General features: G+C 50.4%; 1 protein-coding gene across 1 annotated transcript in view; it reads right to left on the bottom strand.

Moving 5' to 3' along the window:
• Nucleotides 1–27231, bottom strand: part of LOC144720772 (uncharacterized) — a 97482-nt gene that overhangs the window by 48758 nt on the left and 21493 nt on the right. The window contains exons 2-11 of the mRNA XM_078597798.1: nt 18937–18963; nt 18255–18281; nt 13942–13968; nt 12119–12145; nt 9951–10013; nt 5740–5874; nt 4347–4382; nt 2811–2837; nt 2399–2443; nt 434–469 (exon numbers count right to left, since the gene is read on the bottom strand). Coding sequence (XP_078453924.1) covers nt 434–469; nt 2399–2443; nt 2811–2837; nt 4347–4382; nt 5740–5874; nt 9951–10013; nt 12119–12130 — 354 coding nt within the window. The 5' untranslated portion in view covers nt 12131–12145; nt 13942–13968; nt 18255–18281; nt 18937–18963. The remainder of the gene's footprint in view (nt 1–433; nt 470–2398; nt 2444–2810; nt 2838–4346; nt 4383–5739; nt 5875–9950; nt 10014–12118; nt 12146–13941; nt 13969–18254; nt 18282–18936; nt 18964–27231) is intronic.

The raw sequence follows: 27231 nt of genomic DNA, 5'->3' as shown, positions 1-27231 counted from the left end.
ACCAGACCAGGTTAGCGTGGCGAGTTGCACGGGCTGCGAGCGTCCCTCTGATGACGAAGCCCGCTGCCAGCAGGTTCCAGTTTCTCACTGTGACCTCTGTGGGTGTCTCTCTATGCGAGTCGAATGGTTTCTATGCGAGAAGCCACCGGTTCCTCAGCGATCCACCTGCACGCGTCGCCATCCGAGGCTGGAAAACAACCCTGGAGCGGAGTTTGGTCGGCTCCTCAAACCTGGCCGCAAGAACCGCCGCTGCTCACACAGCGGGACAAATATTGCGATTGCTGGCAGGTATTTGTACGTGTCAATGGTTGCCAACTTGTTTGAGATAACATTCGGCCTCGTGCTGCTGTATAAAAAAAGAAGGGTGGGCAGTGAATGGACTCGGATGTCACTGGCATGGCCCGCATGAGGCCCGAGTGCAATCTCCTCCTACCTTCCATCCCATCATGCCTGGCAGGCCGGACTCGCCCTGTGTGCGAGAAGACAACACACCGAGCGTTCAAGAAGCTGAATACGTGCAGCATAAACACAGACACACACACACACAACAACTACGGCCACCAGGAGGGCCTCCCCAGTAAACATGCAACGTTGCTGCATGTTTACCTTTGGACCATCGTTTGCCAACTTTGGTCCGACGTTACACATTTGCTGCGTCCGCACGCAGTGCGAGTCAGGGGGCCTATTTGACCATCCTTCACCTCGCTGGTCAGTGTAGGCTGGTGAAGGTGGGGGAGTTGGGGGAGGTGGAGGGGGGGAGCATAGTTATCAGAGCACAGCACAGTACAACACTGCATTCGCTGCTGGGGTACGGGACGCACGTTGTGTCGTGCGGTTGAGCGCAGACACGTTTCCTGTGAAAAGGAGCTAATCCTGAGAGCGATCGGAACCAGATACAATCTTCTGCCCTCGTGCAAAAATGCTTCATAATTAATATAACGGTTCTGCACCATTTGCTATTAAGCATTTTCTGTTTTTGTTTTTTTTTGCTTTTTGCGGTCGCGGGAATTTCTGCTCCGCGGTAGCGGCCGGGCGCGGGAATCCGCGTCTGCCCGGCGGTGCCGAGCACTGAGCGACCGCTTCCCCCCGCCGCTCGTGATTAATGACCGAGCCCGTTCCGTCTCGCGAACGAATGAGAATGAAGCCAGAACTGCGTTTAAGTGTGACCCTCCGAGTGGCGTCTTGGTTACACAGAGGTCGGCGTGGAATCGGGAAATGAATTACAGCCACCCTCAGCCTGTTTGTCGGTGTGCGTGAAAGCTCAATCCGAGATTCGAGGACAGTGACAGAGAGATCCCTGAAGGGGAGATTGGGACATCTGGCCAATCGATCGTTCGAACAATGTCTCCATTTATCTACATCGGCCGTGCATGTGCCTTGTGTCCTGTATTCGTAGGTACGGCATTGCGCAGCAGAGGGCAGTGTAGGAAATGTATTGTTGCACTGTACTGCTATGCTCCCACGTGTACGCTTCCCAACTTCACAAAATTCTTGGTTCTTTCGGTAAAGTCACGTAGAATGGAAATAATAAAACAATAAAAATTCAACATATTATTATGTTATTTAATTTTATTATTATATTATTATATTATATTATTATTTTAATTGATTATGTTTTATTTTTATTTTATTATTTCCATTCTACGTGACTTTACCGAAAGAACCAAGAATATGAATCCCTGCAGTCACGAAAGCTTTACATCGAAATTTAACTTCACAAAAGGCGCACCAACCAACGCAGGGAAGCATTCGTCAAACATTCTCTACGATGCCCTCAAGTGTATTTTGTTTAACTGGGTGAGAACTCAAGACACCAGTGACAAGTCTCACATGCAAGAGTGAGCCCCGGGTCACGAAAATTACGAAAGCAAAACAAATCAGGATGAAGTACAGCAGTGAAGGAAAATCGAAACGAGCGCAAAAACAACTGTTACGTGAGAAATCGAAAATATTGCAACAAACTTAAATCGACGTTCGATAATTCAATTCCCGACAGATCATCCAGAAGTGGATCGACAAAAGTGTCCGTCACGTGCTCATGAATTAAATTATCAACAAAAGTGTCCGTCACATGCTCATGAATTAAGTTATCAACAAAAGTGTCCGTCACGTGCTCATGAATTAAATTATCAACAAAAGTGTCCGTCACGTGCTCATGAATTAAATTATCAACAAAAGTGTCCGTCACGTGCTCATGAATTAAGTTATCAACAAAAGTGTCCGTCACGTGCTCATGAAATAAATTATCAACAAAAGTGTCCGTCACGTGCTCATGAATTAAATTATCAACAAAAGTGTCCGTCACGTGCTCATGAATTAAATTATCAACAAAAGTGTCCGTCACGTGCTCACGAATTAAATAATCAAATTATTTGACGGAGTTTGTGAGAGCACCGACCTTCTCTCCCGTCCTGCCCTGGAGGCCGCCGTCTCCCTTCTCCCCCTGCGGACGATCGCAGATGAGAGGCGAGGCAGATGAGAGGCGAGGCGGATGAGAGGCGAGGCGGATGAGAGGCGAGGCGGATGAGAGGCGAGGCGGATGAGAGGCGAGGCGGATGAGAGGCGAGGCGGATGAGAGGCGAGGCGGATGAGAGGCGAGGCGGATGAGAGGCGAGGCAGATGAGAGGCGAGGCAGATGAGAGGCGAGGCGGATGAGAGGCGAGGCGGATGAGAGGCGAGGCAGATGAGAGGCGAGGCAGATGAGAGGCGTGAGGTCACAAGCACAGCCGCCGCCGCGATCGCAACGAAACCCGCGGAATGTGACGAGTTTGAAAAAAAGTGATGTAGAGAGAAAAGTTGTCGACGCTCACCTGAAGCCCCGGCAGCCCAGGTGAGCCCTGTGGAGTCAATACAAAATAACCAGCAGCATGAACTCTCCGTGGCAGCCTTGTTTTTTTAGTTAATCCTGGCTGCTACTGGCCTTACGACGCTCGTAACAAATAAGTGTGCGCGTTAGCTCTAAGTAGGGATGGGATTCAACGGGGCTCGTGGAAATAGCCTGTTATGTTCACAGAGCTCTCACTCTCGAACAAGTTACATATGGGCCGGGTATTTTACGCCACTATGGCCAAACAACAGATGGAATCGAAGAAATTAAACTAATACACTGTCATGAACTGTCATGCACGAGTAAAAAATAAAATAAAACTCAACGAGAACTCAAGACACGTGACTTTACCGAAAGAACCAAGAAGATGAAAACTCAACACATTCGGCAATAACACTGTGGCCTTAAAAGAAAAGCAATATATAATAGGCGACGTTTCAGGCAATGTCCCTTATTCACAGCACATGTTTTCTGCTGTTGTTGTTAATTATGCTTGTGCACGACTACCAACGCAGCAGCATCACCACCAAGTAAACTCTTCTACAAGTTAGAATCGGTACGCAATGATGACTAAACACTTCGTCGTCATTGCATCGCTGCCACGCGTCTTAATTCGTTAACGCCGTGATGTCACGTGAGTGCAAATTATGGAGCGCTTAATGACGATGACATTAAAATCGCTTCACTCCCCCCCCACCCTGTTAACGACGCTTTTTCAAACTTCAAACATGAGACAGCCCGGGTAGAATATAAAATAAAATACAAGCAAAGATCAGGCACAAAACAGTTGTTAAACTTCAAAGTCATATCCTGGGAGAATGAGGTGTTTGGGAAAGCAGCGCCAATCGCGGGGCAGGCTATTTAAAGGAGTCGAAATTGTGCTCGGGAGACTTTCGTGACTTATGAAGCGTCAATACTAATTACGAGTGGGGCGGCAACCCGAATCCCAGGGCATGCAGCTCACACATAGCTCACACAGTGGGTGTAATCTATTACTTTACTTTACCCAGGAAAGCCTCACCCGAGTCTCAAGACTCTTGTTAAGGAGGGTCCTGCCAAGTTTTCACAGTGGCGGGGGGTTGGGGCGAAGTTTGCTTTGTGTTGTAATCCCAATTGAGTAGTTTGCCAGTGACATTTTTTTGTTGCATAGGGATGTTATTGGCAAATATCGGTGACATTGTATGTCGAATTATTTTTTGAGCTGTGGGGAGGAAACTGGAGAGCCCAGAGAAAACCCCCATGCAGAACAGGGGGGGGGGACATATACAGAAAGGTGTCCTAGCCGCGAATTGAACCCACCCAGTAAACCTGTCACTTTGGCCCAACGTTTGACCAACGTTAGACCAACGGTTCCAACCACATGCCCAACGTTGGCCCAACATTGGCATGTTCACTGAGCAGGTCCTTCTTGCCGCCAGGTGTTTCCACTGCGCCACCCTGCTGTCCCCCCTTAGACAGAAGCCGCTTGACATTTGGGTTACGTCTTTAAGCGCAGACGAACGCTCGCTCGCTCACTCACCTTGGAGCCATCCTTGCCAGATTGACCGGGCTCACCCTGCCGAGGAACAGACACGAGCGACAAACTGCGTGAGCGGCTCAGCTCGGGGCTGGACCCGGCTAGCCAGGCCGATCGCACCTGCGATTAGCACGGTTGGCTACGTACGGTGCGTCATAAGTTCAACGTACCCATACGTACGTACGTACGTGAATGTACGTGGGCAGCAGCGCACGGGGCAGCGTGCCTAGGCGCCGCATTCTCACGGCGTGACTCACTGAGGGTGCAACGCAGACCGAGCGAGGCCGAGAACAGCTGATGTTACATAATTGGGCCTCGCCGGACACCGAGGGTGAGGTTTGCTTAGGGGGCCAATTATAAGAGAGGTGGCGGGGACAGTGCTGGTGGTTGTGGTTGTGGCCATTTCGGTGGAGCGTGGCGGGTTACAAGAGAGGAGCGCACAGAGGACAAGCGCTGTTAGCGAGCGCCTATCGAGGCCAGAATGGCGAACGGGGAGGGGGTTGTGGTGGGTGGCTGGGACAACAAAAATAAAAAAAGAGCCGTGGAAAAAACCGACGTCCCGCGATTGAAAATCCCGATGAGATGTTTTTCGCCGGCCAAGCGCGCAAAATTCCCGAGCGGATGTTTAAGATAATTTCCGGATTGATATTGGGGATGAGAGGGCGGGTGTTATTGCAGGGATAAAGGCGCTGGGGCACAGGTGGATAAGTGGGTCACGCACGCACACACGCGTGCACTCATGCACTCGCAAAACACGCAGCGCAGATGTGGGGATGTGCTGCGTCCCTTGCACCGCCACACACACACCGCACATACTCGCGCATGTGCACGCTTTGCAGATGCACACACCAATACATATACATGTATATGCATAGACAAGGAACTCGTGTTTAGCTGGCATGGTCCATCAGGGGGGTAGAGCACCATGGCTGGTGGCCACCTTTGTCTCCTGAGTGTACATTTTCCACACTGTACCAGGTCAACCGAAGTTCGGTTGAGGACAGCTTCACATATCACTTGCCACTGATGCGAGCCGTGTTCGGGAATTTAACTGCGACACAACAAAGACCCCCCGTATAGCATTAACAGACTTTTGGGGCAAGTGGTCTTAGCGAGCACCTATGAAGGCCAGCACAGCCCATGAGGGGGTGGCTGGCCAGCACCATGCCTGGCTGTCTTTGTCTCCCTCGTGGCGATGTTTTTTAACAACCGCACCAGGTACTCCTTTGAGGTTGAGTCGACCTAGGAGAGCCCCAAGACCAGTTCAGATAATCGTCACTGGTGTCGGCCGTGATTGGGAATAGAACTCGGGTCACCGGGTTCACAAGCGCAGTGTGCTACCCGCTACACTACAACTCCCCACAACTCCGACACACACACACACACATGCACTCACCGGTAGCCCCAAGGGGCCACGGGGTCCGTCTTTCCCCATATCGCCCGCCGGCCCTCTGGGTCCTGGTAGGCCGATGGGACCGATGGGGCCTGGCGGGCCGGGTGGTCCGGGCGGTCCCGCCTGGCCCTGGTCTCCCTGGGGACATCAAGCCAAAGACGCACTTGGTTGGCCGCTGCGTTCACGGCACGCGGCTCTCTGCGTCGAGTGGGTCGTGGGCGGAGGGAGGAGGCTGCGCGCGGTTTTGGCCACCGCCCTGCACCTCACGCAGGGTGCCACGGCCTAGAGGACCATGTGGGTTCTATTATTTAGAGTATTTGGCTGCTGTACATTTCCACGTGATAAGCCACTTCGTTGAGCTAACATTTGTGGCCAAGTTGCCTCGGAAAAAGAGCTACGTAGCTCAGTGGGCTTTACCTGGTAACATTAAAATAATTTAGTTTATTATCCTCTCAGATGCGGTTTTCGGTACCGCGTGTTATATCCGACGGTTCGCCCCACGTGCCGGGAGCTTTATCGGTTCTTCATCTTCTTCAGGTTCCAAAGTTACTAACGATGTTGCTAATATTTGACTAGTTCTAAGAAAACAATTAACCCTGCTCATCGCTCTTCACAAAATTACACCATTACCTCTCATACACCACAAATATCGCAAACTTCTTCTTGCGCATGGATTAATAACGGCAGATTCATTATGCAAATTTGCTCTGGCACACACGAGTGACACAGCGACACAACGGCACATCGTCATCGTCATCATCGTCATCATGATCATCATCATCGTCATCATCATCGTCGTCATCGTCATCATCATCGTCGTCATTGTCATCATCATCATCGTCATCATCATCATCGTCGTCATTGTCATCACCATCATCATCGTCATCATCATCACCATCGTCGAGAACCGAATACGAGCACAGGTGCACACACCGCAGCCCCGCCCCCCCACGGGGTACCCTGGAAGCAGACGGGCGCGTTAAAAGCCGCGGCTATCGCTGGAATCTCAGCAGCTACAGCTCGATGCTATCCGACCTTGGTTGTAATTACTCTTGAACCCATTCCTGGGCTGAAGGAGGCAGGAGAATGGGTTTGTGATGATCCGTGTTTGGACAACTGGCTCGCGAGTTTTATTTCGCTCCGATCTGAAACGCGCGGTGCGGAGAAGGTCGACGGCTTTGAAGGTCAGATGTAGAAAAAAAAGCCACGTGGATAAGGAAGATGGAAGATGGAAAAACAAGAGGCGAGATTCGTGCAGCGCTGGTGCACCTGCAAGCACGCACGTGTCCTTGCGCGCGTACATCTCCCTAAGGAGGTGCACGCGCACATCACATTAGCACACACTCCTGCCGCATCGCCTCTCCGTATTATTCATATGGAGACATGAAGAGCTTTGGTCGATGCCAGTAATGTCAATTTCATGACCGGATGGATGCTGCTTCCCAAAAGTGCAGGCCTGAGGCTCCTATCGTAGACATGCCTTTATTTATTTAGTCATAACATCTGCTTAATGTTTCCCAATCCTCGCGATTACAACTGCCATTTCAACGCGCTCAACAAACCAGGGCAGCTCGCACGCTCTCGCCGATAGATTTTTGAGCTTTCAGCAGAACGGGGACCGGCAGGCAACATTACGAGCGGCGCGTCGTCCGCCCGCTCTGCTCACGATCGCAGGACGGCGGACGGAGGTGGGCCGGGCGCGAGGGCCGACCGCGCATTTTGGCACGGGGCATTGGCGGGCGACGGAGCGCCTTCAATCAGACGTCGGTGTGGCGCGGGGTGGGGGCGGGCGGGGGGGGAACGCGACCCCACGCGCAGCCGAGGGTGGGCACGCTGGAGTCTACCTTCATGATCCGCCGCTTAATAATGTGCTGGTCGGCCGCCAGAAAGCTGTAAGCCGTTCGAGGAAACACCAGCTGAGAGGACGGAGGGTCGGTCACGCAGGCGAAAAGGATTGGGGGGCACGGGCAGCAGGAGAGGAGAAACACGGCAGAGGCAGGAGAGAGTCGGGAGAGGCAGAAGGTAAAAGGGAGGGAAAAAAAAAGACAGCCGTAAAGAGAGAGATGAAAAGCCTGTACTTGATAAACGTCACAATCGTCTAGAAATCGGAATCCAGGTGCGAAACAACAAACTCGCCTCTCAGTGCCGGAATTACCGTTACCTGTCCCACATGCAGCGCTACCCTCACAGGTGCGTATGATTACCGTCGGCACCTTAGACAAATCTTCAGGGAACATAAATTAGACGGTAATGTGCCGTGATTGATATCCCCTCAGTGTTGAGAGAGGCGTTGGGGGGGGGGAAGCAGCTCCCACTTTTATAGAATTATGTTCGTTTCATATTTTCTCACCCCCCCCCCCTCCTTCGCTGGCACGTGTTTTTGGCAGGCGCGCGCGTTATTCACGCGCCTCCGCCATGGGGAGACGGAGAATGAGACGAAGAAGCGTGAGCAGGAGGAGGAGAAAGCAAAACTTTTCCTACTCCACACATCAATCTGGTCTCCAGCTTCCTCTTTAATTTCCGGGCGCCTGTATTTGTCGGTGTTTTGATTGGCTGCCCAGATTACCTGTGTTTTGATTGGCTGCCCAGATTACCTGTGGATTCCGACTCCCGGGCTGTTTGAGCGCACAATCAGATTTGGCCAAGAGGCTGATCACCTCAACTTTAAAGTAGAGAAGACAAGGAGACTGGATGAACATGAAAAAATAGGCGCAGTTTAGTAACCGCATGTTCAAAGCTCTCATAATTCTTCATGTCCGCGGCCAGATTTAAAAATCACGCTCGCCTCCGAGCGAAAGACAAGCGCAGTGATGTATTCCATGTACCCCTGTCCCACCAATTATTCCTCTAATTAACGCCTCGCTGCTTGCAAAATGCAGCCAGTCAGACGGGCTGTCTGGCAAGACCTCCGTATGTCTGGTGGTGGAACGAGCCGAGATCGCTGAGAATGCAAGGGAGTGGGCAAAAAAAGTTACAATTCCCGAGAATAATAAATGTACAATTCCAACTGTGGCTTGCGTCGTTGTGATAGGGGACTGCCTCTTTAGTTTGCAAGCAATGTGCTCGATGTTTGCAGCGAGCAAACACGCAGGCCTCATTCTAAGGAGCCAGCCTCCTGGTCCAAACGACACGGCCTCTTCGCCAAAATCTTGACCATCGCCCACTTCATTTGGTCTCCTGCCCAACGTCAACGGATCTCCTTATCGTCTGCCGTAGGCTTGGCTGGGGGAATCCAACCTTCGCCCGAGACAAGCTGGGCCAGTGAAACCCCCTGGTTAAAACGAGGCAGAGCTCTGTCCGTGGCAGCCTGGCCGAGGTCATCAGTTTTCTTGGCAAACTCCCATTGTGCGCGTCTCGGATGGAACCCGAGATGGAATAGGGGGGGGGGCGAGAGGGGCCACCGAGGCCGACCCCCTGCGCTGACAGGGTCCAGACAGAAATGGCTGGATTCCAACGACCACTTAAACACAGGTCACTGGGCTTTCGCCAAACGCGCAAATTTAGTCTGCCGCCCGGCCACCGCGATGTGGGTGGGTGGTAGAACGGAGGTGGATTTTGTATTCTTCGATTCGTCAATTTGTAAAAAAAGTAAATGCGTTTTTTTGGGGGCCCAAAATTTGTTGCATGCAAGAATGGAGAAAATAGTTTCTAAATTCTATGGTACAATTTATGATGATCGTTTTGGCTTAGAAAATACATTACCAATGAAAAACTGGGTCATATTTGATTGCCTTACAAATCGAAATTGCATAATTGCATTTTATTAACAGAAGCTATTGCCTCACAGCTACCGCACTAAACGGGCAGACAGAATTATGGCGCACAAGTGGTGCCACAAGCGGTGCCACAAGCAGCCCAAAAGAGTCTCAGACGGCTAAATTTGAAAACAATAAATTTTCCAAAGTGGCCAATCGGAGTGAGAGAGAGTCCATCGGCAGAAAAGAGAAAAAAATAACCCATTGCTCAATCCCGCCAGCAAATTCAGTGTTTCTGAACGAACCAAGTAGCCAAATTTTATTGGCGCAAAATATCACTCAAAGGTTCTGCGAGTGGCTCTTGGCCCAGCCGCGGTGCCGTGACCTGTGCTTGCGTGGAGCGGTGGCCCAAGCCAAAGGTGTGCACGCTGTGTGGCCACGGCCACAGCCTGTGACGGCGCAGAATTTGGCACTTAAACCATCCCACGACCAACCCCCCCCCCCCCCCAGAACACGGACCTTCATGTGGATCTGGTTACTGTGCAGAAGATGGCTGTGTGTGGGCGGTAACCCCGGTAAGCCCTGTCGCGTGACGCGACAAAGCCATGAGCAGGAGAGGGGATTGTGGGGTTGGGGGGGAAAAACACATCACAACGCACAGCAAAACATGGGTGAGGCATGCAAACACACATCATCACACGGGCTTTGGTTATTCATCACTGGGGCCCTCGGATTTTCTGTGATGTTTTCGTTATGCGTTTGCCTTTTTTGTTGTTGCTTACATTGGACATTGATTCATCACTTAAAATCCAGGTCCCTATTTATCACGTTAGAAACAAAAGCAACTGTTCGCTAATTGTTAAGAAAAAACGAAAGCTATGCAAGCTCAGACACAACTCATCATTACGTAATTCAATCGCGAAGCAATATGTTAGGTCTAGGGCAACAAAGTATTTTCTGAGAAAAAAAACTGGTTTCATTTTTAAAGCCATGGCTCCATTTACTCCTTTATCAATTGACGGAATGTGGTTTGGCATTTTTTTTGTTCGGCCAGAAATTATTCAAGAACGTCAAGAGCAGCTGCAGTTTGGGCCGAAGTCAGTTTCTCATAGGCCTCAAGTGAACAGGATCCCTGTGGCCCTGGCCGTCTGGGCCCTGTACCCTGCGACTGCCTGGGCCCTGTACCATGCATTGCCTCGGCCCCATGCCCTTGCACAGCCTATGTACCGTGCCCACAGACCTCCCCTCGGCGCTAGAGGCAGTGCTATCGTCTCGATCGCTTGTCGTGGGTGGCACGGGCGAGGTTCGCTCAGGAACGATTAAATCCAACACGGCCTACTGCACCGGTCACTCTGATCAAAGCCTCGCTCAAAGTCAAATGCTGCCCCACTAGTCGTAGGTGGAATTGTTTTGCAAAGTCGCTTTGAATTTTATTTTTGCCAAGAAGGTTTTTTTTTCTTCTTCTTCTCCAAAATAAATGCTAGCAAAGCCTGTCATCAGTGTTCTGGCAGCCGTCAAGATCTGAGGGGCTGAGGCCGAAAGGGGCTTGAGGGTTCTTAAGTTGGGCGAGAGGTGATCGGATTTGAGGAGGGTCGACACACGATCACAATCCCTTCACCTCTGCACTGGCCCAGCCTTCATTTAAAGGGCCGCCCTCATTTAAGTCACGCTCGCGTTACAGATTTTGGGCCGGCAATGGCAGCAAAGGGCAGTTTTCCGATGCTACTTAGAGATTTTAAACAGAAACCTCATCTGTTTGTCTAGCCTAGGCATTTGGCTTAACCCGGGGCCATGAAGCGAACCTATTTGGGACAGCGAGCCAGACGGTTTAACGGTAAATGGATGTCCCTCGCTGTCTGGCCTTCTGGGAAGCTTTAATCTCTAATAAGGCTCCTTTTCATTTAGCATCAACCACCGCGCTGCAAACTATTTAAATTACGGTAACAGCATTTTTGTTCATAACGAGGCCATTATTGCGCACGTGAAACTTTTGCGTAGCTTCAGGGATGGTAAATAGTGAGACGAATTGTGTAAGCGACGGCGGCATTTCAGCTCGGGTACAACCGCGGTGGAAGAGCGCAGATGCTGCTAAACCCAACTCCCCACGACGCCTGTGCGCGTCTGACTCGACCGCAAACAGCCACACGGACGAGCGGTTGCCAGGGCCCGGCCACCAGACAAACTGCCACCGATCAGGGGGGGGGGGGGGGTGGGACTCTCCGGGGCCTCACCACGGCAACCCGCGGGCTGCACCTCTTCTCTCTTTGTTTTGGGGAAATTTGGCAGCAAATTTGGAGAAAAGAAAAATATTAAATCCTCCGCGAGCCGCAGACAAGATCCACATGCGCGCGGCGTAATTGACGCCCGCTTCTGTTTGTTCTGGGCGCTCTGCTGGCTTCTGCCGCATTCCTCTTTTGCAGATTATGTCAGCAGCGAATTAAGTGACGGATCGGAATTCTCGCTGCCACTTCTGGGCTGCACGAAATCAAACAAAATAGCAAGTGCAGTGGAGCCAAGCTCTCCGCCCCCCCCCAACCCTCTCTCTGCTCACCCCACCAGAGCCGAAAGGAGGCAAGTTGAAATAAAAAAAAACCCACACGGCTGTTATTTTAATGTTAGTATCTCGAGGCTCAAAAAGCCGTGCATAATTAAAACAGCTGCGGGCCGGTGCCTCGATTCCACCTTACCCTCGCGCCCATGTCACCCTGGTCGCCCTGCAAAAGAAGGAGATCATTGTGTGAAGTGGTGGAAAACGCGACGGGCGGAGAGGTAAAATGGACATCAAAAAGGGGAGAAATATCTCGGTTTGTTCGAAATTAAAATTGCCCCTTTTTTGTTTGAAAATCGGTAACTTTCCATCGTTAACAAAAAAAAAACCTGATTTGTTGATCTTAATCAAGCTTTGCTCGTCGAGTGTGTTGCGATTCAGGCGTGAAGTTTTTCGCAGTCGCATCATCAGGACCGTGACCGTGATTGGATGGAATCTGTCCCATGCGACATATCTCAACTTAAAAGTGATTCGCTGCGTCCGAAAAGCGACGCACTACCGCAATGATTCATTGTACTGTACATCTGTATTCATGTACAGTGGGGTGTCACGCAATATGCGTTTCAGCTGTCTGGGCCCCACACCTCTCAAGTTGTTACTTTTGGTGTTAAAGTCAACAGCTGCATCTGCCAGCCTACTCTGTCTCACATTTACAAGTTGCTCAGAACACAATTCCCTTACTTCTCAGCATATGCGCTTATACCACAGGGGTCGACAACTTGCGGCTCTTTAAGGCCTCTCCTTTGTGACCTTTGTGACATTATTCATTAAGGACCGCGTCTCGTATTCACGTGCATTGCGGCTTTTGAAATATAGATTTTCTTTTTACCGACTTGGAAAAAAAATTGCTCTTCTTGTCATTTTGGTTGCCGGTAGCCGGCTTATTACCATGCCTATACCTATAGATTGCACCGCATTTATCGACTCCGTTGACCAGTGGTTTCGTTTTAACGGCAAACGAATACCACCAGGAGGCCGTGATCTCGAAAATAGCAACTTTGAATTTGAGCGTCACCCCCCTTCGAGTCAGTCGACTGCTGGATGAGAACTCTGCCATGGCATTGTTGGCCGTGGAGGTCTTTTGACCGAACTTCACCACGCTGGTCACGATGCGGGTTGGTGAAGGTGGGGGGAACATGCACGTGGGAGCGTACAAGTACAGTAACAACATTGTAGTTTGCTGCACTGCCCCTCTGCTGCACACAATGTGGCCCTGTAGCCGTCTAAAAACAACGTTTGTCCATGATAGTTACCCATCTAAGCACTATCCAGGCTCAACCATGCTTAGCTTCCAAGATCTGACGAGATGTTGGTGCGTCCCTGGTGATTTCGTGATGGGCGATGATTCATGAGGGGTCATTAATCAGTGTGTGCAGGAAAATGCATTTGGATTTATTGGCACGGATACAATCTACGCTGCATGTCTGCATCGGTTGTTTTTTGATCTGAAGGTGCTGATGACACCGGGGTTACGCATCCCTGGATCACTGCCCAACCAATCAAGCAAGGCAAGTCTATTTTCGGGAGAGATTGTTTTTTTTTTAATAGAAATTATGTTGCGTTAGCGTGCACTTGCAGCTCATGGGGGATCGGTATTGTATTTCTTTCCTTTGAGGGCACCCGCGAGATCGTGTGAATCTGACGTGACGGATGTGCGCCGGCTTAGAGCCTGCCGATGTGGAGTTCACACGTGAATCAATTTGGCGCAGAGCGCCCCCGGTGTCTGGCTTATACGGCGGTAAAGATGAAAACATCAGGCCAGACGGATCAACGGCAAACTTTATACCCCAACAGCTACCCCTTCAGAAAAACGTTTTTAGAAATTAACAGATACATTTGTTTTATTTGACGGAATTAAAATTGTGCCAAGGGTGACCAGAAATGCACGTGTTTCCATGTGCACTCATGCGTGCACGGGGGGGAGGGCGCGGGGAATTGGAGGAGCCCTGGAGTAGTTCGTACCTTATCTCCTTTTGGACCAGCAGGCCCCTGAAAAGAAAATTAAAACAAGCGGTCAAGCGAACACTTTGCTTTTCACTTGACCGTAGTTGCACAAACAGACACCCCCAACCTCGCGATCGCAGCCCCGCCGTGTATGCGGCCAGTAGACCCTTTCCTCGACCGCCAAGGGACGAGAAATGCCATCGTTTAGTGTCGCAATCGGTGCTAAAACACGAACCTTCACGTCGCCCTTGATTTGCTTTCACCTAGAGGGCTGGCTGCAAAAATCCTGCTTTTCGTTCCGGCAAAATATGGGCCGGCATTTAGAGCCGGTCACCACACGCTCTCCACGCTCAACATCTTCGGACAATTTTAGCCGTAAGTAAATGCGATCGCATTCAATTTGACAAATTTAAACAAAACCACACGGCTTCCAGCGCAACATCAAAGCTGCGTGCGTTTTTGCGCACGTATGCGTTAAGTTTTTTTGAGCTCGAATTTCCCGTAAAGATACGAAACAGGCTCGAGGGGGTCGAGCGGACCCCCAGGCGGCTGGAGTCCCACGGGGCCCAGCGCTCTGTGCCGGCGAGGGCTGTTGAGCCCCAGGGCAGCGGCCAGACCTCCGACACCGGCGGGCTCCCCCTGCGTCTCTCCCCCCCCCCCAGTGGGCCGGTGGGGCCAGACTGACGTCCAGCCAGACGTGGGCTTCATTTTGGCCAGACTCGGCTCCATTCCGGCTTGCAATCGCCCGATAAATATTCCTCGCTAGTGCTGATGGCGCCATCGCGAGAGAGGCCCGGCCATTCCGTGTGCGTTTTGCAAGTGCTGCTCGTTCCACGCGTGCGCTGCATGGAAATGATGACCCGTTCTCCTTAGAATGTTGCATTTTAAAAAATATATTTATTTTCCTTAAATTATATTTTTGCTGGAAAGTTTTTTGCTGAAACGCACAAGTTAGGCGACGATGCTCGGTCTCGTTTGTGTTGGGAGAAGAGGGGATTTCGAGAACTGACGAGCAAGCGGATATTTTGGCCAGAGCAGATTTGATTGACCCGCGGTGGATTTTAGCCAGAACCTTGGGGTTACGCCCCCTGTGGTCGTCTGCTAGGAGATGGAGTGGAATGGCTACGGGCGGGGGGGGGGGGCGGCGATTGCGCTGACACCCATTTGTAAAGAGAAATCTATTCTACGGGCGACAACGTTGAAAATGATGCGATCGCTGGTGTTTCCGAACGCGTTTCCTATGTTGGGTGTTTAACAAACGTGACCGTAAAAGGTTTGAAAATTTTGAGCGGTGTGGTGCAATAAAAGACGACTAGAAGTCAGCTGGACTTCTAGGAGAAGACCAATGCCCTGGGTGTCGCAGACTGAGAAAAAATGCTTGGGTCACGGAGCAAATAATGGTCTACAAAATTGAGGTGATCGAGGGAAGGGAGGGGATGATTTAATGAAGACGTGGAGAAAAGAGGCAGAAGATGTGTTGGGTAGATGGTGCGAGAGCGATGCTTGGAATGACTGCGGTGAATGCGTCAAGGCTGGCACGAGATCATGAGAGATGGAGGCTTCTTGTGCAAGATGTCACAACCACTCAGACCTCCGAGCAATCTGGACGATGATGACGATGATGATGATTGCAGTCTTTCATTAATGCAACATTGTTTTGGATGCAAGCCGTGTGATGTTCCAACATGTTCCTTAATCCGTGTTGCAGGAATGCGGCAGGCACTTAATTTGCTCTGCAATTCTTTTCATCAAGCTCTTCATCAAGCCCGTATTGTATTTGCTCACTGGACCACTCCGTATTTGTTTGCCCTGCCCATTACGACTGTTTACTAGCTGCCTAACGATAACAATACAGTGACACAGAGTTGCGGGAATTTCAACGAATGGCTCTGGCAGAGCTGTGCTGTATAGGGGTCACGAGGTCAACTCTAAAGCCAACATTTGATGTGGGTTCTTGTTTTTTTCGAAAAAACAACAACATTAATTGCTTTTCGTCCCCCTTGATAATTCTTTATTTAATCCCCCCCCGCCCAACCATTTCAGCGCCTTTCTTGGGCCAACTTCAAGGGCTGCTGTTCGTGCGGGAGGGCACGAGTCGGGCCCCAAAAGAGCTCCGCTGGTACAGGGGGCATGGCTCGAGCCCGGATCTCGCGTTTTCTTGCAAAACGATAATTGGCCGACCCTCCGACTCCCTAACCCTGACCCAACGCTCTGATACTCAGATCTTACATTGGTGATGTTTGCCCGATGGCATTTTGCCCAATGACATTTGAAATGGCTTGCTGTATGTATGTTGAACTTCTTTTGCACCGTACGTAGCCAACCGTGTTATTTGGAGTTGCGATTAGCAGTGTTGTTGACCAACCCGCACTTATCAGTGTGGTGAAGTATGGTCATACAACCCGCCCCCCCCCCCATTACTGATACAGCTTGGAGAAGACTTCACCCAGCAGCGGGACTTGTTTAATGCCTGTAAATGATTAATTATCGATTTGAATCGCAATGCAGTGAAAAAAAAATCCATGAATAAACAACACAGCCACCCAGCTGCATGCAGATATTCAGGGATTTAACAATCCACTGCTGGATGAAGGCCTTCCAACACTCTGTCAGCCATGGGGTACAATAACGGGTTGAATATCACTGGACACCGTCATTAGCCGTGGCTGGGAGTCGAACTCAGGTGTTCAGGTTTGTAGCCCAATGCGCCAATAAGCACTGCGCCACCGTTTCACCCAATACACGAAACAGATCATTACTGCAAAATGCCAACGTATACAGTCACCAATGAACATAGACACTCTCTCTTCTGTACGACGCAGGGCAAGGCCGTGTCCAGAAGGGCACCTGAAACCGCACAGCGATGGACGCCCCACGACTGAGCCAAGACTGAGCCAGGGATGAGACGACACGGTTGAGCCGCGCGCCCAGATTTGGCTGGCGAGTTCTGAGCGCCATCGTCTCTCCGTGCCACCCATGGTGGCCGCTTGCCGAGCATCCGTCACCGGCGCGATCGGAAACCCAAAGCGGCTAAGAGCATCAGCGCCTCTGTCACGGCTCACGGAACCGAGCAGCGCGACTCTAATCATCGTCACCGCTCCGACAATCAACGCCTGGGCCGCCACGATTTGTTTTTTCGTTGCTTATGTATTGCAGGAAGATGTTGAACTTGTTTTTTGTTGTTGCATACGTCTCTTGGGGAAAAACAACTATTTCAGACCCAGAGGGATAGCGTGCTACGTGTGGTGGGGGGTTTGTCATTGACCATCGTTACTATCGTGTTATTGTATACGGCACCGTTATTAGCCTGCCGCAAAGTGGTTACGGCAAAAGGTTGGCTGCGGCGCGTCACTCGGTGAGGCAGCGTTTGAAGTTGGTTTCTATCGAAGTCGTTTCCGCGAGTTTGCCAATTTGAGCTCGATCCGTCACGTGTTCTCCCATTGGCCGCCTCAACACAGCCTCGGGGCTGTGTAATGAGTGCACGGCGAACATGGGTGACATTGGCGCCAAACTGAGAGATGCATGGGCCACATCAAGGTCGAGGTGAAGAGGTCATCACGGCCAACATATGTATGTTGAACTTCTTTCGCACCCTATGTGGCCATCCATTGCTAATGGATCCCATAACTGTTGTGCAGTAAACACACTTACAGTCTCATCATCATCATCAACACTGCCATCTGGCATTAGATTTTTCCCTTGGTCCCCAATCACAGGGTGCCAATCACAGGGTGCCAATCCAATGCTCACATTGGTAACCTGCCCTCCTCTATTCTGCACACGTGTCCCTCCCATCACGACCCCTGCAATGCTTTCCCACCACGTTCTATTCCCAGCCTCCAAGTTGCTTAATCCTATCCTCCTCCGATCCTCACACGTGTCTCTCAGATTGTAACCTCATCTTTCTGACTTCGTCGACGTTTCCCCGCAACGTTCTATTCCAAACTGTCAACTTGCTTTTCCGTGCACGCGCATTCAAAGGCGTCGCTTCTTGTCGCTTTGTTAGAGTCCGACTTCTCCGAGCCATCTGTGCGGTGGACACAGTCACTATTACTCTTGCTTCAAAACAGTGGACCATGTGAGAGTGTGGGGGAAACCGGTGGTGGCGGTGGTGGCGGTGGTGGTTGGTGGCGGTTGGTGGTGGTGACGGTGGCGGTGGTGGCGGTGACGGTGGTGGCGGTGATGGTGACGGCGTTGGTGGCGGTGGTGACGGTGGTAGCGGTGACGGTGGTGGTGGCGGTGACGGTGGTGGTGGCAGCGGTGGTGGCGATGGTGGTGGCGGTGGTGGTGATGGTGGCGGTAGCGACCGAGATGACTAAAAGACAACTCACAAGCTCTCCTTTGGTACCCGGCTGACCCTGCGAACATAAACAGCGGGGAAGGGGCTATGAATAATCACTCGAGGCATTGGAATATTTATAACAGAGCTGTAAATGAATCCATTGAGATGCAGTTGCATGCAAGTGCTTAATAAATGTAAATTCCTCTTCTTTGCTTATACGTACTAAAACATTTTTTGTGAGTTTTAGTAAAAAAAAAACAGTTTAAAATAGTCTAAGTAAGGCAACATTTGTTTGAGAACGCTGCATATTTTATCGAGTATTCATAGTTTGAATACTTTTCATAATAAATCTACAACTGCCCTGCATGAATCCACTGGTGGGTGGATGTCTCCCCCGTGTCTTGGCGGTCAGTTTGACCATACTTCACCATGCGGGTCAGTACGGACTGGTGAAGAGGGTGGGGGAGTTGGCAGTTTGGGATTGGGTGGAGCGAGATATCACTCGCGACTGATGTTAGCCGTGGCTGTGAATCGAACTTAAGTCGCCAGGGTTATCCTGGCCGAGTCCACTAAACACACAGCGCCATCACAAACTCTAAAACAATCCTAGTATAAATAGCGTGGATATAATTCTGTTGTACAAAAACCAGACCTAAACATGCACGCCCATTACATTAACAATCGAAAGTTAAAACAATTATGCTTCTGTGCAGCCGAGATATTTGACGTACGTGCTTTCCATCCAGTCCAATTGGGCCCTAAAACAAACGACAAAGAGAGAGAAAACACAAACACACGCGAGAATTATAACGGGAAACGGGGAGCAGCGAAAAACACGACAGACACTTCAACAGAGCAACTGCAAACAATTACGGGGGGGGGCGGGGGGGGGGGGACATTAGCTTGAGCATAGACAATCGGGCGAAAGTGACAGGTGATCGGAAAGGGAAACAAATGAGCGACAGGTGGAGCAGCAGAGCCAGCGGAGGTTCGGAGTGAGGCAGAGAACCAGGGGGAGAAGAAGGGCCGTCCTCGCCTCTCGCGAAATAATGCATCGGTCGCCGAAAAGCTGCTTCGGTGGTGGCGTGTGCCTGCCACCAGCTCAACGGGGAGGGGGGGGGGTTGTACGCGGAGCTGCTCGTTACTTCCGGCGTTTGGGGGGCAGGCGGGCAGAAAGGGGGGGTCTCCCCTCCCAATTTCCCCCCTACACACCCTCCCCCCAAAAACCCCGCCCACCCTTCCAACTCTAAACAACCTCACCCCCCCTCCCTCCATGCCCATGGCTAAACACAATCGGTTATGCCCTGGCGATGCCGTAAACACTGCGTAGTCGTTGGAATTAAAGCCACGTGAATTATCCTTTCATTCAACAATCCGATGTGCGCAATCATCATACACACACACACGTACTGGCTACGTTTGTAAAGTGTGTGTGGGTGTGTATATATATCGTGCACTTTGGAGTTAGTCACTGCTGATGCCGTGACCGCACGTACAAGTAAAACATAAAACAAATATGAACAGGATTTGTTATTCTGGCAGGAGAAGTGATTTCTCTCGTAACGGCCTGGTCAGAGAGCCCAGTTGCATTTACAACAGATTACATCATCAATGCACAATTGACTAAAACCTCCGCTGGTGCATAACGCTACATTACACTAAACTATTTATATTTTACCAGGTAAGGCCCACTGAGCTATATAGCTCGATTTCAGAAGTGACCTGGCCACAAATGAAGTGGCTTATCATGTAAAAAAGTTTAGTCGCCAAATACTCTAAACGCGTGTTTTTTTAATGTGGAGAAAGACCACGGGGAGAGAGACATACAAACTCAAAATACACAGGCTTCAGGGTTGGTATCGAACCCACGATCTCCTGTATACCAGGTGAGGCAGTTAACATCTCGCCACCACGGCGTTTGTTCAAATGCAGATCCCACGTCGAGTCGTAGATCGTTGGGGGTCAAGTGCCCTTGGCGAGTACCTATTAAGGCTGGCATGGTACGCAGGTCGAAGAGGCACGTGTGGCCAGCACCAAGCCATGACCATCTTTTGTCTTGCCCCGGTGCTGATGTACACACACCGTAGCAGCTACTCGTTTACGGCAAATTTGACTTCGGCGAGGCCCTGACAAAGTTCTCAGTCATTCGCCGCTGATGTTGGCCGGAAGCGGGAATACCGTCCACCCTTCGCATCACCGCTCGCCAAGCTCTAACATTATTTTCAAACACGCACGCACGCACACGTGCGCACACGCAGACTGGTGCCACAAGCCGCGTACATGCAGGTGAGTGGCACGTGTGCGGGTTCGTGTTTCGTCCCGCGTGCATAAACAGTTTATTATGCGTTTAGTGGCTGCTTTTGCCCTTCTCCTGTTCGCAAGGGGGGTTTTCCAGGTTGGACAAGGCCCTCGCGGGGAGTCCAACCTCAAGCGCCCAGTGGTTATTCATCACAGCTTTGGTCGTTTGTTATCGCGTTCGTTCCCAATTCTGTGTGCGCCCACGTCCGAACTGACCCCGCATTTCCGCCACGCTACCGCGGGAATTCCCAGATGCACGCTGTTCCAGACGACGCGTTGCCTATTTGCACAGCCAAGGTGCCAACCACCACACAAGTGAGCAAGTCCCGGTGCACAGGGTTCATTCCATGGGGACGGGTAGGCCTGTGGGGGGGGGGGGGGGGGAGTGGGCATGTTTCCCCATATGCACCCCACATTCAGAGGTGCCTCCACAGGGTGGCTGTGATGGAACTCAAGTTCAGGGTAACTGGGTCTGTACGGCCATTACGGGCAAAGCTGTTGACAGCACCACTCTCTTCCTCGCCCTGCTGTCAGATCCTGCACATTCTGCTCTCACGGTCTCGTTTAACCCGTGGAGCTTTACGCCGAGGGTGTGTACATGGGTGCCGCTCCATAACATGGATATGGTTGCTCTCACATCCATATTATTATTAGGTGGCATCCCTCCTTGCTCACTCCACTGCTCAACTGTGTTCGAGAATCTGACCAGGCAGTTACGCCTTTAGTAAAAACATTAAAATTGGGAAACCACTGGTATTGTGTGAACTGCTGGCGTCAGCAGTTTTCCTGCTGTTTGTTTCACACGTGATGACGGTTGCTTGTGTTGCGACCGAAACGTCGTGCCCTATTAATTTTCTATCTACGTGACTTTACCGAAATAACCACACAGCATGGATTCCTGCAGTCACGAAAGCTTCAAATCAAGATTGAATAAAATGTGAAGATATCCGTTTCAAGGGTTTCCATTGCCTCTGTAAGCCTACGATGAGACAGACACAGCACATCGTAAGAAGGCTCCAGGAAAAGGATAGAAAGTGCCCAGACGTAATGTCAAACCATTACTTATTCCCACGGGGCTTAAATTAACGAGTTAATGCCCCAAAGCATTAATTATGACAATTTCCCGAGCAATTGTGGCAACGGGCCAAGACCCTCCAAGCAGGCTACATCTTTATGCGAAATGTCTCAAAGCCGTTAAAGAACAACATTCGGCAAAAGCACAGCTCAAACTAATGTCTCCCAGAGATAATCATATATCATTATAAAGTAATTAAATCCTCTTTTCCAGGCCAGATGCCTCGCTTAGCCTTGTATAATACTGTTGGGGCATAATAGCGTTAGTGAGTAGGCTGACATTGGTGCACAATGGGGTGGTACATCCAGTACCACACGTACTTGATAGTTTAAACTTTGTATACACACGTGCATACACACAGAGATGACGATGCCCTGCTTAGAGCTATAGAACAGTGCAACTGTTGGCTGGCATCTGCTAAGACTGATACTGTGCACTGGGAGGTGGTGTGGCTTGCACCACACCAAGCCATCTCGTTTTGGCCCAGTGCTGATGCTTATACACCGCACCAGGTACTAATTTCAGGTTAAGTCGACCTAGGGGAGACCCAGGACCAGTTCAGACATCACTTGCCCCTGATATTAGCCATGACTGGGAATAGCATTCGGCCCTTTGGGTTTGTAGCACATTGTGTTTGACACTCTGACAGCACTCCCCAAAGACAAAGCCCCCCCGTGTAGCCTGTAACAGACTGTTGGGACAAGTGCTGTTAGCGAGCACCTATGAAGGCCGGCACAGCACAGGAGATGGGTGGGTGGTCAACACCACGCACGGCCGCCTCTGTCTGCCCAGTGCTGAAATTTACACACTCCAGCAGATCAAACATTTGCCACTGTCATTGGTTGTGAGTGGGACTTGAACTCGGGTCGCCGGTTTCGAAGTGTAGCGTGCTAACCACTGCGCGACCGCTCCCCGTGAACGCGCGCGCACACGCACACACTTGCGTACACCGACAGAGCCCTGCCACGAACAGCGCTCAGCCTGCATGTCCGGCACTGCAAACTCCTGCCAGCAAAACAACAACACGGATAAACACAGCTCACACGCAATGGTAAACGATTACAGCAGACGCACACGGGCATGCACGTTGTTGTGCGTGCCATAATTGGCGGCGTTTGACTCCGCTCCGTGCTAAACCAATACGGGGAGCACTGTCAAGCTTCAAGAGCGTCGCAACGCCATGCCCCCCCCCCCCAACACGCGCCAAGATTTGTAGCAAACAAATACCCGCGCGCACACACGCGCACACACACACACTGATCCCGCTGCCATCCACGTTGCGACTAACATGGAGAGAAGTATGTTTGTATGCGTGTTCAACTTCTTTCGCACCGTACATAGCAAACCGCGCTATCGGGAGGTGCGGGGGAAGGACAACAAACTAAACACCAAAAAGCAGTTCTAAAGAAATTAGTTATCGATCTAGTTTTAAAAGTGCATAGCTCCAGTGCCTTCCTAACGTCGGAGGAGAGAGAGAGAGCGCGTTCCAGACGGCCGCAGAAGCACATCTCTGTTCGATGGCCAGCGAATAGCCGCTGCTGCGAGGATGAGCGGTAATGGGATGGAGACGTGAACATGCCCAGCACGTTGGGCAGTCAGCTGCTGAACGAGGGCCTTCGTCGTGCAGCAGTGTACTGCCATCAGCTACTCATTTAAAGCTCCAGCCTCAACCTAGTGGAGGCTCCGTAACATGTTGACATAATACTGATTGCTGATATTGCTGCACATGGCTAGGAAACGCACTTGGATTAATAATGAACTTGCATTCGTAAATAATAACAGACATATAAACACAAACACACACATTATAGTCAAATACACACAAATAGATGTACAAACATAGCAAGCAAAGACCCCCCGTATAGCCTTAACAACAGACGAACACCTATGAAGGCTGGCACCGCACACGAGGGGGTGGGGGGCCAGCACTATGCCCGGATGCCGTTGTCTCCCGAGTGGCAAATATTTACACATCGAACCAGGTAGTTATTTTAGGTTGTGTCGACCTAGGGGAGGCAAAGGACTGGTTAATTTCACCATCACTTGGGGTTGGCTGCGAGCGGGAATACATATACTAAGAGAACACGTGGTACACACTAAGACTGACCACGTTGCAGATGCTTTTCATGAGAGGCTGCGTGAAGTTACTGGCCTAGATGATACTCAAGACATTGTTGAAACTACAGACGGTGAATCTGCATAAACAGGATCCTCTATGCACATGCTTGTCCTGCCACACGCTGTCCATTCCCCATCTCACACGTGATATCCCGTGACTGATTAAGCTAGTGCGGGGCCTGTAGCATATGTTATAAAGGGGCCCTAAATAAAAAAAAACACGTAAATATTAAAACACATACATTTTTTACTTGCATAGTAAAGTACTTGTATTTTTTCATTTGCTATACAGCCCAGATAATACGACAAATCGCTAACCTCAAAAACCCAGTCGTTCATAAAAGTTAAACGCGGTATAATACTATAGTAATAGAGCAAGTGCAGAATCACTGATCCGGCATTGATAGGTTGAAAGCATTTATCGCGGGGCCCTTGAAAGTGCGGGGCCCGTAGCTACATATGCAGCTACTTCTGCTACTAGGATAATCCGGCATTGGTAATATCCAGTGACAGCACCGGACTGCTCATGCTTATTCTAAACTCGCTATTCGCCATATTACACGCGTCTCTTGAATTCAAATCGAAGACTTAAAAATAAGCCAAAAGGTCCCCTGTATTGCTTTCATCAGACTGTTGGGGAAAAGTGCTGCCAGCGGGCACCTATGAAGACCAGCATGGCACACGAGGGGGTGGGTGGCCAACACCATGCCCCAGTGTTGATGTTTTACACGTGGACAGAGCCACAACACACAGAAAGACGGTTTTCGCGAGGAGGGACATCACCGTCTGCGCTTCTCCTCAAGCTGTCTCCATCGCCGGGTTATTGTGACAAGTTGTCTGAACATCTGCATTGCACCGCTATGGATGTTTTACATTTCTTCCCTTAAAGCGCTGCGATCATCCACCCGCTTCCCCAATGCCTCACTCCCGGCTTCTTAAAATATGCACAACAACACACACACACACACATCTCTCAATCGCAGCTGTGAAACGGAGCTTTAATCTTTTTCCGGGCCAAGTGAACTTTTCTCTGAAGTATTAAAAAATGCTCCATGGGTGCCAGTCCCCCCCCACCCCCCCTCCCCCCCCCAAGCTGCACGGATGCCACTTCCCAGCCAGCGGAACAAATGGGGGGGGGGGGGGCCTTTAGCACATGCTCAACGCAACTCTGACATGAAGATAACCAACCGGGAAAACATCTCTATTCCTATGCGTGCAATATGTTTGCATATATATGTTCAGTGAAACAACCCCGCCCCCACCACCCATCCTTAACCCCGACAATAAAGGATAGCGAAGGCCGTCACGCTGAACCCTGTCGCTCGCGTCGCCTGCACAGCACCGCGCGTTGTGGTTTTACGTCGGCGGAGACGAGGGCTCGTGTCTGATCCTGCTGCCTCTGCCGCTAGAGGGCCCGCCCGGATGTCCACTGAAGCGAATTTTGTCGACAAAACCCCGTGTTTGTGCTAAAAAGGCTAAAGACTACTTTTGGCATTAGCCGGTGGCTGTTAAGGCATTCATATCCGTTTCCCTTAAATGCGTTTAAACATTTCTCGGGTTTTATAAAGCAGGCAGAGATTCTCGCATCTGCCGCTGGCTCGGTTTGCTCGGAACGCAGCTCACGCGGCCAAACATTTGGAGAGTCGGGAACCTAACCGGCACCCTGGAAGCGTTTTGGTGTTTTAATGTTATCCTTAATATTTTAAACGTCTGCAGTTATTTTCCCTCATCCATCTCAGATGATCGCTTTCAGGAGATTCTTGCATAATGGGTCAGTAGATATTACAAATAGGTGAAATATTTTTTCTAAAGGACGTGAGTGCCTCTGCGGTAAGCTGTTGGCACTGGCAGTAGGATTATGTCTGGATGGAAGGGGGGTTAAATCGGTGAATTGAGTTGTGGACTTGCGGGGCGGATAATTCGGCAAAAAACGATCGCACCGACCGCAGGAAACGCTCACGAACGGAAATACAATAAAAACAAAAAGAATGATCCGGAGCGCTTTGAAATAATAAAAAAACATCCCAAAACCCACAAAGGAAATCTTTTGACAGTGGTGCACAAGCACAGATAACAAAATCAAAATGAAACTCACCATCTTCGTTAATAATACCACGCTATAGCATAACATTGTTTGGCAAACATCTTGGGCTACGATTCTTCGTCACGACAGAGAATAAAATGCCATTGCTCTGAAGTTGAAGAACCGATGTTGTTAATGTTAGCTCTGTCAGGGGATCGATTCCTGTCACGAGGCAGTGCCAATGATGAAGGTGGCCGATCTTTCCTTCTGGTTTGCCCCCTAAGCACTTTGCTTTGTTTCCTACAACATGGAAATATCTGGCTCGGTCAACAGAAAATTAATTAGAACACCTGAGGATCACCAGCGCCAAGAGCTTAAATGTTACAGCCACTCAAAGAGCAATGGGTGGGGTGGTGGGGGTGGGGTAGTGGCGGGGGGGGGGGGGCTAGCGGTGCTCAAACTCAAATTAAAACCGCGGCAACGTTGAAGGATTTCTCAAACAGTGCCCCAGTGCAACCGGCCGGCGAGAGAGTCGCGCGGCCGGCGGGGCTGGAGGCCAGACATTAGTAGTAGATGCAATGCAACGGAGTCCGTGGGGTGTTTGCCAGGTTCAGGTTTTATTTCCGGACAGGTCAGCAGGGAGGCGGTGGCAAACGCGAGCTGCCGAGGGGCAAAAGCGTCAGTTGGGGTGCCACGGCAAAAAGAACACACAAACCAGGCGGGCGTTAGTCGATGTGAAATTAAAGTAAATGAAGGATTGTTGTTGTTTGCTGATTTTGATCTTATGAGTCGTTTTTTTTTGCTTTCGCTAACGGCATCGTGCCATGGGACTAAGACATTTCCATTCGGAAACTCTCTTAGCCAGCAGTGAAACACCTCGCGTCAGAGCACGGCCCTGGCAGATGAAATGACAAAGCACCACTTCTGAAGTCACTTCAATTCGCCTCTTTATCAACGCAAGGGAACAACTTTTAGTTGCCCTGCAAAGGGTGTTCGTCACGTGACAATCATACCCAAAATATTTAATTCTCCGAGATTGAAATATTAAATAAAATTTAACACGATGTTTTCCCCTGCAGTCATTGGACGAGATGATCAACTCCGCTACACCTGACAACCCATTTCAATCGCGGGTGGCTACCTGGACTCGAGTCTAGGATTCACAGCAGTGAGTGCCGGCTCAAGTGCTCTGCCCCAACGTGAGCCACATGGCCCGCTTTCATTGCTCTTATGATTTATTTTGGAACATTATTTGAACGACTTTTAAATCAGGTTGCCGAGTTTTCCACACACCGGAAATCCTGGGAAACCTCGCGAGCCAGGCTGCCCCTGAAAAACAGAACAGAGTAAAAATGTTAGAACAAAATTAATACTTAAAATACACACCCACACACACATGCGCATGACACGCCAATGTACATATGGAGGAAAGCGGCCACTCAGGGGATAACGCGCTGCACTACGAAGTTTGCCATCCGAGTCCAAGTCCTGAGACCTTGTCTGACACCAGCA

The sequence above is a fragment of the Lampetra planeri genome, chromosome 9 (assembly GCF_965212315.1).
Source record: "Lampetra planeri chromosome 9, kcLamPlan1.2.h2, whole genome shotgun sequence".
Lineage (NCBI taxonomy): Eukaryota > Metazoa > Chordata > Hyperoartia > Petromyzontiformes > Petromyzontidae > Lampetra > Lampetra planeri.
This window is presented reverse-complemented; position numbering and strand designations above follow the sequence as displayed.